Source organism: Canis aureus, chromosome 2 (assembly GCF_053574225.1).
Source record: "Canis aureus isolate CA01 chromosome 2, VMU_Caureus_v.1.0, whole genome shotgun sequence".
In the NCBI taxonomy this organism is placed as follows: Eukaryota; Metazoa; Chordata; class Mammalia; order Carnivora; family Canidae; genus Canis; species Canis aureus.
Genome location: NC_135612.1, coordinates 71307917 through 71323617, shown reverse-complemented (window position 1 = coordinate 71323617; position 15701 = coordinate 71307917). Strand labels below are relative to the sequence as shown.

The 15701-nt window shown below is 49.0% G+C and overlaps 1 protein-coding gene across 2 annotated transcripts in view; it reads right to left on the bottom strand.

Annotated features, from left to right (window-relative positions):
- The window catches only part of STK32B (serine/threonine kinase 32B), a 387142-nt gene extending 375621 nt beyond the window's left edge, over positions 1–11521 (bottom strand). For both annotated transcript variants that reach the window (XM_077878608.1, XM_077878617.1), the window contains exon 1: positions 11399–11521. In XM_077878608.1, the coding sequence (XP_077734734.1) occupies positions 11399–11450 (52 nt within the window). In that variant the 5' untranslated portion in view covers positions 11451–11521. The remainder of the gene's footprint in view (positions 1–11398) is intronic.
- Positions 11522–15701: the final 4180 nt, after the last annotated feature.

Here is a 15701-nt window from a genome sequence, read left to right as displayed (position 1 = left end):
TGTGTGTCTGTGTTTGTGTCCCAATTTCCCCTTTTCTATTGGATGAGGACCCACGCTAATGGCCTCAGCTTAACTTCATTGCATTTCTGTCTCCAAATAAGCTCATGTTCTGAGGTACTGTGGGTTAGGCTTCAACTTACTGATTTGGGGGGACTCAATTCAATCCATGACATGAAGCATCCAGAAAACTTTTTATTCTTTCCCCTCAAATGCCAAAGGGATGGACATTTTCTAAGACAGGAGCCCAATATCTAATTCTCCCTAAAACCCCATTCCAGTCCCTAGGCCCTCTGTAAGGATTTAGCCAACACAAGACTCAAAAGGCAGCTTGATCCATGTCAATGACACTGACCACCAGCAAAAAGACACCTGCTCCCCAGTCACTGTTCCACATGACTTGCCAGAGTCAACCTACTAAAAACAGGCTCTGTCGGAACAGTCTGTTTCCTAGGGGAATGAAATGGGAAGGAACCTCCTGACAGCAAGGCCTGGCAATTAGCCTGGGGGAAGTCAGAACACCTCCTTCTCTGGGCTCAGGAAAGAGTGGCTCTCATCCGACATCCCTCTACATACATGACCTATCTTACGCTGCCATGTGCTGACATCACCTCACTCTGTTCCCGTGGCAACCGTGTAGTCATATCCCCATTCTCAAGAGGAGGAAACTAAGGCTTAGGAAGGTGAAGTTGCCAGCCTGCAGTTACATAGACAATACACAGACAAATCAGAGACTGACCCTATGGTAACTCCCAAATCTCTGCTTTTAGCCTCTTTGCAGTCACCTCCCTCAGTCACAGAATGTAATTTTACTTAATAAACTTTGCCTAGCACTGTCTTTATTATGTGCCAGAGTATGTAGTAAGGATTTCACATAGAGTAACTCACTCCTCAAAACGCTTTATGAATTAAGGCCCATTTAATCTCCATTTTACAGAGGAGGAAACTGACAGGGAGGAAAAGAAACTTACTCAAGGTCACCCACCTAGCAGGTGGCAGAGCCAGCATGGAGCCCCAAGCAGTCTGACCCAAGACACTGAGTTAACATCTCCAAGCCACAACATCCCCAGTTAACCATACCTCTCTTACAGCATTTTTGGTGCTCTTAACCACTATGATAGGTAAGGGGCTGTCCCACTGGAAGACTCCATGATAAAGCCGGGCAGGGGGCCTGGTGTACCCCAGAGACACACAAGCCCAGAGGCCCATGCCCATCTCTAAGGGGAACTGGCTGAAACAGCATCGGCTGCAGCTCTAGCATGGGAGCCAAAGTGTGGTGCTCGCATGTCCTCAGGAACCTGCTGTTAGCTTCCCACACATAGGCCAGCACCTGAGCCAGGCAAGCCCTGCATCCACATAACCACCGTCCACACCACTGACAGTTCATCCACTATACACCTATTCAAAAAATATCCACTGAACAAGTCACAAGCAAAGAGTCTAAAAAAAGGTACACATGGCCACAATGAACATCATTATTTTGCATCTACCTTACTTTACTTTAGCTTGCTTCCTATTTACAGAAGTCTCCATCCATTTTCAATTTGAGCTGGAAATAGAAAGCTCCTTGGTAAAAGGTTCTGTTAACGTAAAATCAATCAAGAGAGAAAACAGTATTAAATAAATAACAGTGCAGGGATATAGGGCTGTAGTAAAAAAAAAAAAAAATTCCCCAGGTGGGATGCCAATGACGGAGCTGGGGAAAGACTGGGATGAGGGAAAGAGCTTTCCAGGTACACAAAGAGAAGTGACAGTGCCACAAGGTTACTACCCAAGACACTGAGTTAAAATCTCCAAGCCACAACATCCCCAGTTAACCATACCTCTCTTACAGCATTTTTCTTCTGACACCGGGAAGGAACCTATTACCTTTCCTACGCTACACAGTTATTTTTCCCTGTGTTTTCTGAAAACTGCTCAAGGTCAAGTAGTTATGAGGACAGACATTTTGTAAAGCAGTGGGACCTGGACAAGACACTACAAGAGCCATGGGCCCTGTGCTCAAAGAGACTCCCATCTCATGGGGAGACAGACACAAATGAAGTATTCACATGAATAAATGCAGAATTAGCCCTGTGATAAATGAAATGAAGGAGAATTAGGTAGTTTGAGGGGGGCAGGAGTCTTGACCCAGGCTGGGAATCAGATAGGGGACCCTGAAGAAGGATGAGTGGGACATGACCAAGCCAAACAGGGTGGAGGTGGCAGTGATGGCGGCTGGAACGATTTGGAGAAATTTAGAAGGTAAAACCAACACAGCCAGATGCCTCATTGGACTTATGGGGGAAAGGAAGATGCAATGGCTGAAGAAAACACAAAATATTTTGGCCTCTGCAGCTGGATAGATGATGGTATTATACACTAAGCTGGGAAACTCTGGAATCACATGAGTTTGAGATTACTTCAAGGGTTTGGGGGGATTTTTGTTTGTTTTCGGAAGATTTTATTTTAGGGATGGCTGGGTGGCTCAGCGGTTGAGCATCTGCCCTTGGCTCAGGTCGGATCCTAGGGTCCTGGAATTGAGTCCCACGTTGGGCTCCCGGAAGGGAGCCTGCTTCTCCCTCTACCTATGTCTCTGCCTCTCTCTGTGTGTCTCCCATGAATAAATAAATAAAACTTCTAAATAAATAAAGATTTTATTTTATTTGAGAGAGAGAGAGATTGCACACAGGGAGGAGCAGAGGGGGAGGTAGAGGAACAAGCAGACTCCCAGCTGAGTACAGAGCCCAGCTAGGGCTTGATTTTATGACCCTGAGACCATGACCTAAGCCAAAATCAAGAGTCAGACGCTCAACCAACTGAGCCACCCAGGGACCCTAAGGTTGTTTTGAATTTGAGATATTCTTTTGAGACATCCAAGTGGAATTACATATAGAAATATAGAAACATAGAGTTGGAGGCCAGAGGAGAAATATGAATGAAGGAAATAAATTACTGAGTCACTGTTAAGAAAAAGAAACACATGCCAGTTATTAATATACGATCCTCAGCTCCAAATCCACTGCTTTGTGATGCTGGGGCAGGACCCCAACACATTTCTGCTGTTTCCAGCTGGCTTCACACCCCGCACTGCCAACAGAGGGCGTGAGAGGCACTGCCAGACCAGCAGGAAGGGCCCTTCCCTTCTTCCAGCCCTTGGTCCATCTGTCAGCGGGCTGGTGTGCAGGGGGCCCGGTGAACCTCCCCTCAGCGGCACTCATGGACGAGCTGCACCCTCTGGAAAGTTCCTCTGCCCCCCAGTACCTGCCTGTTCCTCTGGCCACCAGGCCCTCTCCAAAGAGATCTGAAACACAGCCTGGCCGGATAGCGGGTAGGGCGGGGGGGGGGGTCCTCTTCCAGGTCTTGAGTTCCTTCCGTGCTCCCTCACCCTCAGCCCTGCAAGGAGCAGCCGTTCTGCTGGAGCTGCTACTTCTGTACTCCTAGAGTCTTCTCCGACTCCTTTTCATAGTTAGCCTTTTTACTAGATGAATTCTTTTTATTACATTTTCTCTTTTTGAAAACCAGTGTGGCTTCTGTCTCCTGACTGCACCGGTACTGATGCCCGGTGACTGAGCATGCAGGGGTGATAAGATGAGCAGGGAGACAGGAGAGAGGGCTGAGCAAGAGGCCCAAGGGCTCAGTCTTGAGGAACTCCGAGATTTACTGCAAAGGAGAGTAAGCCCCTTTGTTTTCTGCATGGGACTATTCCCCTGGGGTTGTCGGGACCCTCGCTGCTCTTTCTAGAGCAGTGTCTCCATCTCCATCTGCAATTGCTCCAAGCCCAGATTTTAGACAAGTGAGTATTGCTAAGAATATTTTGTTCCTTCCAATTCTCTCAGGAAAATGCCTAAGCTCAGTGCTAGCTTATGCTGTTTGATCCTCCTAAAATACCCATCCTTTTTCTCATAAGGCATTTAAACCCTTCCCTCAAGACTCAACATAAATCCTGTTTCCATCTTAACACCCTCTTCACTCCAGCTCATATTGTGGGAAGGCCACCTCCCTTCTCTCTACCCTTCTGCTGTCCCATAAATCAGGAATTTTGTCTTACCCAGAAAACAGTGGAAACAAGTTCCACCTTCTCTCTCAGAGGCAAGAGAAGGGATATCCCGCATCATGACATGCAAGCCTTTGAGACCCACTCATCCTTACATTTGGGGAAATTTCTCAGGAGTTCTCTGTGCATAACAGGGAGCTGCCGAGATGCTGGCAGTACAGAATCCACTCTGTAGACTCCAGTCTGCCCAAGTAAGCTCCCAAGGGTGAAACTGAGGGACAGCAATTGAAAGGTCATCCTGGACTCAAATCCAAGGCACTGTCTCCAAACCAACTTTAGTGGTGATAAGGGTGAACTTTCTGCATTTGCTTCTCAATAGTCTGTGGATCTAGAGGAATGCAGGAAATTGACCCCACTAAGGACTGCTTTCACCTCTCATTCAACCATTAGCTGCTGTGTGCCTTCACTGGCCCCGTCCGAGGCTTGGCAGACACAAAGGTGGAACAGAAATGCTTGCTGATCTGGAGGTTTCAGTCTAGTGCAGAAGACGGACATGTAATCAAATGACTACGTGAGATGAGCCAAAGGGTTCCAAGCCAGGTTTCAAGGAACACAGTAAAGCAGGTACTGCTGTGGGTGCTTCTGTTTGTTTCACTTACCCTTCTTCTCTTGATCTCCCAAGTACTCCTCGGGAGAACGCTTCATAGACTTCCTTAGTCCACATGCCTCTAGTAGTGCCAACTCCATCCCTGGGATCGGAGGGTGAGCAGTCAACCCAGCCTGGCCACATAGATCAGTCATGGTGATCTGGTGATTGGTTAAAGAATGCTCAGGACTTAACCAGAACTGATCAGAATGAACACTGGGATTGTTTTCTGACATGACTATGAAAAGAAAGATTCTCCCTTGTCCATCCTCAGAGCTCCAAGGCCCTGAGCCTCCAGACCATAGGGGCCCAATGATGAGACAGCCAGCCCGTAAGCCACACAAAGGAGAGCAGAGACTCCAAGGAGGCAGATTCCTGATGACACTGTGAGAACCTGCTTCCACCAGATGTGTACCTTCACTCATTCACTTATTCATTCATCCTTCAAAAATGTATTGGGCATCTGCTGTGTCCCAGGTGTTCTTTTAGGCCTTGGACACACAGCAGTGAATAAATCCCACCAAATCTCTACCTTAAGGGAGCTTGTGATCATCTGGGGGAAGACAAACTATATCTAATGAAATAAGTAAAATAAAAAGTATGATAGATGATGATAGTTGCTGTGAATTGCAAAGCAAGGCCAGGAAGGTGGGTTGGGAGTGCCGTTGAAAGTAGGGTGGTCAGTGAAGGCCTCAGAAGGAAGGTGACATTTGTGTGAAGACACGGCAAAGGTAAAGGAGTGGACTGTGGAGGAGAAGCACTGCAGGCTTGGGAAACAGGTGCCAGGCTACAGGATGAGGGTTGTCCAGGTGTCTGAGGGGTGGCAGGGAGGCCAGAGAAAGGAAGGAGATGGAGACAGAGAGGCCAAGCCTGATGGGCATTTCTAAGGACTTCTGCTTTTACTTGCTACTGGGGCAGGAGAGGAGGTTGAGCAGGGAATGACATGCCCCACACACACTGGTATAGGATCACTCTGGTGCTGCATTGAGGTGATGCTAAATGGGGGAAGAGCAAAAGCAAGGAAACCAGTTAGGGAGGCTACTGTAATCATCTAACCAGAACATATGACCATAGCTTAGACCAGATGGTAGTGATGGAGATTGTGAGAAGTGACCAGAGCCAATTAAAATTCCCTTTAAAAGACTTTTTGCTGATTAATAGAAGGAGGCTCATCTATCATGCCACTTTGCACCTAATCTCAGATGGCATCCACATTAAACACACCTTTGTTTTGTGTATCACCAAGAAGGAAATGCTGCCAATTAGTCTACACTGTGTCTCTTTCTAATCACTTGAAAAAGCTCTTTCCGACCTATTATATATCATGCTAGTGTGAACAGCAATAACCACATGCAAATAATGAAACCACATCACAAATACCACACTGGCGAAACTGCATCCCAATATCAGAGAGCTAAAACACGGAAAAATGAGTGCATTAGAATCAGTGGAATACAGTAGTTTGTATACGTATGTCTGACTTTATAGAGATGACTGACACAAACTTTAAGCTTATAAAAATCATACTTATTTTCTATGATTTTTGAAAAGTAGAGATGATCTTAGCACTCAGTTCCACTAAACAATCTCATACTGATTTATGGCCATTTTCTTAAGCATCCCTTACCCCCATGTAGAAGACAAAACGCATTTTCAAATAAGGCATGGTTCTTAAAATCTAAGTTTTACATCCTAGACTCCTGTACTAAATATGCAGATGCCTGATACGGGTATGAACACCAACCCCCTAAACCCACATCCCTTACATGGCATCTGTCCACTTTCTACCTCTGTACAGACTCTCATTATAAGGGCAAAGTATATTCTATGCAATTCCGAGCCACCTCAGGATAGTTTTGGTTTAACCTTATGTTCAAACCACAATTGTTACAAGTATGGAAACCAAGGTGTAACATGAATGAGTTTGCCTAAAGTACTAAAAGAGCTGAGGCAAAATCGAGGGTGAACCCTGCAGCATAGATGTCAGACACTTTGTGAATCACAAATGACAGAGACACCTCAGGTTCAAGAGACTGTCTCCAGGTGAAGCATGACTACAATGTTAAGGGGTAATTATTTAATTGTGTTGGGTGTCTGAATCTTTCCAGAGGAAAGCAACTTTTGTAGATTTTCTTAGACCAAGAAGATGTTTTCATGTTCTAAGCCACACATCAAGTTACCTGGTCCAATAATACTGTGGAAATAACACTTATTTTAAACGACCCTTTAATGTATGACATTCTAAAATGTGAATACCCAGAACTGGTGATGAGGTTGTTAAATCAATACCCCCAAATGTGTGAATGTAGGCCATAAATCTATAGAACATTGATAAAAACCCTTTGGAAACATAAATTTTGACTACGTTTTTGGAGCCCTAAAAAATATTCAATCCCTTTGATCCAATAATCCCTCCCCTTGCACTTTATTTTTTAAAATGTATTTATTTGAGAGAGAGAGAGAGAGAGAGAGAATGCACGTGCCTGCACACACACAAGCGGGAGAGGGAGAGAGAGAATCCTAAGCAGGCTCCACACGCAGCACAGAGTCCAATGCGTGGCTTGATCTCAAGACCCTGAGATCGTGACCTAAGCTGAAATCAAGAGTCATATACTTAACCGACTGAGCCACTGAGGCGTCCCAGGAATTCCTTTAAAAGAAGGGGAAAATGCACAAAATTTTCAAGCAGATTATTTATAAAGATGGAATAATGAAAATAGCCTAAATGTCTAACAATAAGAAAATATTTAAGTAAATTACAATAGTCCGTGGTGATGGCATATTACAGCCCATTAAAATATTGATTTGAAGACACCATGGCAACCTGAGCCACTTTAAATACAATACTAAGAGAAAAGGCAGAAATCGTTGGATCTGCAGCAGGTGTCCGATTATATAAAAATGTCTAGATGTGAATAAGGACAGTGTGGGGGAGAAACAACTTAAATGCAATTTTGACACGAATTTGGAAAGGGAGAGGATTTTGCTTTCATTCCCAGAGGTTGGATTATGATGGGACTGCCCAACAAATGCTTTTTGAAGATGGCATGTGAGGTGATTCCTGCAAACGAGCAAGTGCTGTCAGAATGTATTGTTACAATCTTCCTGTCAAGGTCTGTGCAAAGAGCCCCCTGGGGTGGGGTGGTGGAGCCTGGCCTGAGTGCTGGGCTCATTCTGCAGGGCCACACGTGTCTGGGGCAGTTACAATTGCCCCAGGCCTCCAGAGGCAGCAGGGAGAGCGCGGTTAGGTGCTGCCTCTGGAGTTCAACAGACCTGGGTGTGAGTCCAGCTCATCCACACACAGGCTATGGGCTTTTCCTGGGGTCCTCAGTTCAGTTACCTCTCTAGAAAAATGCAGATTCTGAGACCTCCCCAGGCTGAGTTGTGATGATTCCCAATCAGGTACGAAAAGGAGCCCATGCACCGCATCAGAAAGTTAATTGTTAATATTAGCTGGATGCAGGTTAAACTTTTGCCATTAGGAGGTAGATGGGCATGATACAGCCATGCAATGCAAACTTTCAGCTAGGGTTTAGTATTAAATCACTTACAAACCAGACTTGTTTTGCCCAGGTAGGTGTTTGCATCTTCAACTACCCAACACCTCTGGTTTGGGAGAGCATGTTCGTGCACTGGACCATGTCACTCCCCTGCTTAAAATTCTTCAGCAACTCCAGATGCCTATGCAATTGAGTCCAAACACATGGCCACTTGGCCCTTTAAGGCTGGTCCAGCACTTGGGGTTCACCCCCGTGCCTTCCAGCCACACACTCCACATTGCAGGAGTACTAACTGCCCCCCAAGTCCTCCCCACAGTGATCCCTGCTGACTCTTTACCATCTGCCTTTGCACATTCTGTTCCCTCCTTCTAACACACCCTTCACTTCTCTACCAACTCCTCCTTAGTGGAAACACCTGCCACTTGCACAAGACTCCTCGCTAAGAGGAAGTCTTCTCTGCCCCTCCTCCCTGCCCCGGGTTAGGGACCCTCCTCTAGATTACCATAGTTCTCTGAGCTCCCTGCATTGTCCTGAGTATGTATTGGCTCTGGGAGTTCCCTGAGGGTTAGGATTTTTGCCTTCATCTCCTGAATATTCCTGTTGCCTTCCACAGGGATGGGCACAAAAAAGATCATCAGTAAATGCCTATAGAATAAATGAATCCATTGGTGGCAAATCACAGTGCTTTACTTGCACAGGAAAATATATGAGGATATGCTGGCAAAATCAAACAAGTTAATGTTTCACTGGGCTGGAAGCTGGCAAAATGAGGCAAGTCCTCACCTTGTACTTTAAGAACCCTGAAACAGGCAGTTAACCTTGGATCCAGTATGCTTTGGGAACGAGGAACGGCAGCAGGAAAATCCAAAGGTTGGCCACAACGGATGTAACTATTGTGCCAATTAACATTTTAAAGCATGTTTTCTGGGATAGAGAGGATAGAGACAGCTGTCAATATAAGGGAGGCAAATTTCTCTGCAAATGAGAGAAAGAAAATGCTAAGAAAATTACCCACTTGACGGGAAGAGCACTGGGTGTTATACTATATGTTGGCAAATTGAACTCCATTAAAAAAATATATTCAAAAAAATTACCTAAAGTACAACCTTTGATCCAGGCTAGAACCAGGAACCCAATCCCTATTAATTGGAGGTGATATGGAAGTTTGTGCTTTCTTCTATGAAGGGAGTCGGTGGCTTTCACGAAAAGGCTCTCTCTAAGGGCTCTGGTTGCCACCTCCAAACTTTATGCTGAAGTTCTAACCTCCAGTGTGACTACATCTGGAGATGGGGCCTGAATAGAGATATTAAGTGAGGTCATAAGGGCGGAGCCTTAATCTGACAGGACGGATATTCATAGAAGAGGAGGAGACTCCAGAGTGCTCTCTTTAGCTCCTCCACAGAGGAAAGGCCATGGGAGGCCACAAGGAGAGACTGGCCATCCGCAAGCCAGGAAGAAAGCGCTCCCCAGAAACCAACCCCGACAGCCCCTCAATCTTGGACTTCTGGACTCTAGAACAGAGAGAAAACAAATTTCTGTTGTTGAAGCCACCACCAACAACAAATTCTGTCGTTTCAGCATTGGTGGTCTTGTGTTACAACAGCCTGAGTAGACGAATGCAGATGCCTTGACCAAATCAGGAGAGTCCTGACTTGTTGCAAATAGAAGGGTTTTGATGCAAGTCAAGCTTTCCACCTGTCAATGAGTATATATCTTCTCCTAGGATCTGAGCGGCCCTGAGTGTAACCTTAAAGGACAGAAGTGCTTCACAGGGGCGAGCCTGGCCCAGAGCCACCCCAAGCAGGCTGTCCCATAGGACAGCACACCTAACACTGACTTCAGTGTCAAGATCACTTTGACTTCCATGGAGAGGTTGAGAGTTAGCGTGAACCTGGCTGGGGACAGGTTCAGCTACATGGTGTCCAGACTCTTCCTGGGACACCCAAGGGCCTCCACCACCTTCCTGCCTACCTCTCTTCTGTCCATCTGTCCATGCCTGACTCCCCACCTGCCTGTGCCCCAGACTAAAGAACCAGGAAGGCCTCCGGTCTCCTTGGGTGCCCAGATGTCTACATTGGCCCCGCTCACCATCCTTATCATCATGAATGGTCATGGATTATTCAGTGCTACTACACTAGGTATTCCTTTAGGGTAAAGAACCAAATGGGGCTGACCCACTTAACTTAGGTTAGCTGTCTTCATGTATCCTTTTGAGAGGGGCTGTCTGGACCAGCATGTGACTACCACCCACAGCCTTTGCCATTCTAGAAACCATGATCTGTGCCCACAAGCCTATGCCCGGATGGTGATGAGAAGCACTCCCTCCAGGGCTGTTCGACCCCCAAGCCAGCTCTGCTCCTTAGGACCTGTGACTAGGCCGCATCCCTTCCTTCAACTGCATAAAAGGAACAACAGAAGTATCCACCTCCTTCGGTTGCTGTGAGAATGAGAGAGAACACATCTAAAGCCCTAGACCAGCGCCTGGCACAGAGTATGTGCTCAGTACATCCTAGCTCTTCTGTGGGGCATGGTGAAGGCAGCAGAACCCACAGCATTAGGAAACCAAGCTTTTAAAGGCAGAGTTAACAGGTAACCAACAATACTGAGCTGATTTTATTTATAAGGCACTTTTCACTGGATTACCAGTGGTTAAGCCTCAAACAACCCCGTAGCCCAAGGCAGCCTAAGGCAGCGGGTGGTGTCCTAAGGCTCATCTCGTAGGCGAAGAAACAAAGGTTTCCGGGAGGTTAAGCGAGTTGCCCAGAACACACAGCGATGGAAACGGCGTTTTGCCAGTTCAAATACGGAGCTCCCGGGAGCTGAGCCACAAGAAGCGCAGCCCTGGAGTTCAGGTGGGGCTGGACCACCCGCCCAGCCCTCCGTGGCGGCTGCCGCAGGCGGGACGCCCTCCCTGGAGTCACGGAGTTTAGCCGAGAAAAGTTTCCGTCGGCTGTCCTCGGCGAGGGGGGCGAGCGGCGCGGAGCGTGCCCGAGCAGGAGACCAGCGCGTCGCGGACACACACGCACACTCGCACACGCACACGCACTCGCACACGCACAGGCCGCCTCCCCGAGCCCCCCGCCCTGGGGACCTGGGCTGGGGCAGCCGCAACCGGGCAGCACCGGGACTCGCGCCCAGGGCAGCTCCTCCTGCGCTCCCCGAGGAGGGCTGGGCCGCGCCCCCAGTCCGACCGGCCCGCGGGGCAGCGGCACCCAGGACCAAGCCCGGCAGACGCCCCGCGCCGCGCCGCGGATGCAGGGGTGCGCCCCTCGCTCTTACCTTCCTCGTTCTCGTCAAACACGGGGGGCTTGTGGGAGTGGTTCCCGCCCATATTCCGCCGCGGCGCCTGCCGCTGCTACATGCCCGGGCGCGGGGCGCGGGGCGCGGGGCGCGGGGCGCGGGGCGCGGGAGCCGCTGGCGGGACGCGCGGGCGAGCGCCCAGCCCAGGCTGCAGCCGCGCGCCAGCCGGAGGGGGCCGAGCGCCACGCAGGGGCGGGACCGCGCCCGCCGCGCCCCCTCGAGCCGGCGCCCCCCGCGCTCGCCCGCCCGCCCCTCCCCGCCCCGCCCCGGCGCCCCGCCCGCAACCCCGAGCTCCCCGCGCCGCCCGCCACGAGCCGCGCTCCTCGCCGGCTGCAGCGCGCGGGGGCCCGGAGGCGGCGCGGCGGGCGGAGGGCGGAGGGGGAGGGGGAGGAGGGGGAGGGAGGGATGCGCGGGGGGCGAGCGCAGCCCGGGGGGGGGGGGGCGCCGGAAGAGGGGCGCGGCGGGCCCACGCGAGCGAGTGCAGGGGGGCGGGGAGTGACCGCGATCCCGGCGTAGGGGCGCCCCCCGCGCGCAGTAAGCGACTTGTGAGCACCTACTACGTGCCAGGCCCAGGTGACCCTTCTGTGGCACCTCTTCCCAACCCGGCCCTTAGAAGAATCCCTGTTCCCCGTCTTAGGGTCAGGCAGCCTGAGGTTTGGAGGGACCGCAGCTCCCGGTCCGCCCTGGCCGCTAAGGGAGCCCCCAGGGCGCCCCGTTGGGCTTTATTTGCCGTTCGAGCGGGTCCAGCGGCAGTGGTGCGTCTACCTGTTCTCCAGCAGACACCTTTCCTCTTCATGTTTTTCTAAATATTTAATGAATGAAAGTAAAGTCGTTTCCGTTTAGGGTACCCCTCATTCTACATGGGGAAACTGAGGCCCCAAAGAGGTGTGGTTTGCCCCAGACCTCTCTTCCTAGGAGAGGAGTGCCTGCCTGGGCATGCACCTCGGGATTCCCCAGAACCCTACGGCCTCCGAGTCTGAGAAACCAACCAACCAACGGGTGGGTTCGGATTGGGGTGCGTGGGTGCCCGGCAGCGGGAGCTGGGGAGTCCAGATCCGGATAGGAGAGCTGAGTGCTGGGTGCGATGGGTGCACCCCGAGGCTCGTGGGGCAAGCGCAGAACCTCAGAGACCCTCCCTGAGGGACGCGCTGGTTACCCTCGAGGTGCGGTCCCGCCCAGCCGGAGTGGCTTTGGGGATCTTTGACCACATCCTGCCATCTGCTGGGAGCCTTAAGCCACTGTCTGTGCTTTGATAAAAAAAAAAAAAAAAAAAAAAAAAACAAAAAAAAACATGGGTTCTTTTTGACTGTGTCCCCATCTTTTCATCTTCTCTCCCCCTCCCTCCTTCCTTTTCTTTCTCTCCCTTGCAGGTGTGCTGGGGGGCAGGGGATGTCTCTCTGTGTAATACAGAAGGAAAAAAAAAAAAAAAAAACAGAGGCAACAGGAAAAAGCTGAAAAGATGGTCCAGCTAGATTTACGATTGGCCCAAACTGCCAGGCCTTGGGGTGGGACAAGCCTCTTTTTTGCCTTTGAGTCCTTATCTGTGAAATGGGGAGACTGATAGTTACTCCCCAGGACTGCTGTGAGGATTATGTCAGAAACTATTTACAGAAGTAGGTAATAGTACCTGGTAATAGTAGAAATGATCAATAAACATTTCTTGCCTTTCATTCCACCGACAAGCACTGACTGAGTGGCCAGGCTACACTAGGCAACAGACTGAACACAGAATAGAGATAAGCCTCCGTATCCCTCCAGAGTCAAGGGGAGGAAATGGTCACAGGCTAGGGATTTGGGCCCTGTTCTGCTCAGGTTTAGTCCCACTCTGCTACTCTCTAGCAGGTTAACTGGGGTAAATTATTTAACCTCTTCCTGCATCAGTTTGTTAATCTATAAAATAGGGGTAATAATAGTACTTCCCCTTTTAGGGTTATTATGGGAAATAAATGAATTGATGTTGGTGCCTGAAACATAATAAGCACAACAGAAGTGTTAATTTATAATCTCTAATAATGACCTATTGTGTAAATTGTACTAACTGCTCACAACTCTCCCTTTTCTTCTTATCCTTTCCACGGCTCTGGGATGAAGGGGTGTTTCCCACCTCTTTCACACTACCAATGGGGGCTTTGCCATAGGACTAGGTTTGGCCAGTGGTAAATGGGAGGAAGTGACAGTGCACCAGTTCTGAATGAGCAAAGCCTTTAAGAGATGACATAGGTTTCAGCTCTCTTGTGCTATTGGTTTTGACCAGGACAAGAGCTGGCCCTGGGATCCTCTCTTTCCAGAATAAGAAATCCAAGCAATAGACCTGAACCCTACATGTATCCTGAAGCAGAGCACAGGCTCATGACTCTGAAAAATATGTGCTTTTGTAAGCCACTGAGATTTGGGTGTGAGGGATGTTTGTTTTACAGCATTATCACAGAGAAAGCTGACTAGAACATACATTAACAGGCGTACATGCAAAGACTATGATTGGGGTTTATGTTCTGGTAGAAGGAAGCCCAAGAGGCTGTTGGAACACAGCAGGTACTGGCTCCAGCTCTGAGAGTTAGGGAAGGCAGAAGGTTCCCCCAAAGAGGAGTCAGAGCAGCATTCCCTCCCTTTCTTCTTTTGTCAAGTAAGCATTTTCTGAACACTTCTTGTGGGCCGAGCCCCAGCTAGGTGCTGGAGGCAGACCCAGCCATAAGTGAGATAGGTCTGCTTTCCTAGAGCTGAAGTTTAGAAGTCTAGTGTGGGACAAGAACATTAAGTGCAGAGTGGGTCACACTTTGATGGGAGGGTGTACAGAGGTTATAAAAGCATAGGGTGTGAAGGCAGAGGGGAGGCACCTGAGCCATACTCTAGGACAAAGAAGGCATCCCAAAAGAGATGGTGCATGAGCTAAGTCCAGAAGGGCAATGAAGGATCAGTCATAGGGGAAGGAGAGAGTCAGCCTCTGCAAAGTCCCTGAGGCTAAGAGAAAAGGGCATCCTGCAGAGGTTGAGAGCGTTCCACATCAGTGGAACACAGCTCAGCATACAGAGGGCCAGGATGGCAACGACAGTGCATGTGCAACAAGTGCGCTCTGCATGCCAGTCTCTTGTGCCACGATGTTACGGATGCTCAGCCCTGCAGGCAACCCCTTCCCTGTTACCCTCCCCACTTACAGAGAGAGAACCAGGCCCTGTGACTTCAGGTTATTTTGTGGATTACCCCTTGTAGTCCTCACTACAAACCTGGCAGGTGGTTTTCTCATCATCCCTGTACTGAGGACAAATTATGCCAAGGCCCTGGTTGAGAAGTGGTGCCCTTAAGGTTTAAATCCATAAGTTAAACACATCAAAACCAAGACAAAGGACATATGGAATAATGGCTATTTCTGGACTTGGAAAGTTCAGGTTATTTTTATGTTTTTAAGTGCTTTTGTGCTACTGTACAATTGCTATTATAAAGAAGTATTTTTATAATCACATTATTTTAGTAATCAGTTTAAAAAAAAAAAAAAGATCTTTTCATTTTGAAAAATATCTGGGGAACACTAAGCTGCCCCTGACTTTGCAATGCCTGTTTCACAGCCCATCGCTACTCTTACTGACTGACCGGGTGGGGGCGCTACCAACAGCCTCAGCTTACAGATAGAGGCAAAGGAGCTCAGAGGATTCAAATGGCTGGTCTTCCATGCCACAGCTATGGCATTTGTTCCTCACAGCTGCTGCGACACATTACCACACACTTGCTGGCTTCAATCAGCAGAAATAGATTCTCTCACTGTTCTGGAGGCCAGAAATCCAACATGAAGTTGTCAGCAGGATGGGTTCCCTCTGGAGGCTTCGAAGGGGGGCTCAGTTCCAGGCATCTTCTAGCCTCTGGTGGCCACAGGCATTCTTTGCCTTGGGCCTGCAGAACTCCACAGGCAGCTGAGGGTGGAAGCCTTCAGCAACCCTTGTCATGACTCTCCATCGTGTAGGGATTGGTCACATACTACTGACACCATCTGGCTGAATTATTTTGGAGTAAGCACATTTCTCCTCCAGCTCCTAGCCAACGTTGAGTGCTATCCAGTCCCCTGAAGAGAGCATAGCTGCACTCGGTTTCAGCTGTGTTCCAGATGAAGCCAAATCTGGGTCTTGCCCTCTCGCCTGGCCCACGTACTGATAAGGCTCAGTATAGTATTCTAACTCTGTGCAAAAACAAATAAGTAAAATAAAAGCCATCTGCTTCTCTGTGCCAAGCCTATCTAGCTTTCTCAGAACGTTGACTTTGAAAAGATCATGAGAGTTATGGTTTACGGGATTCT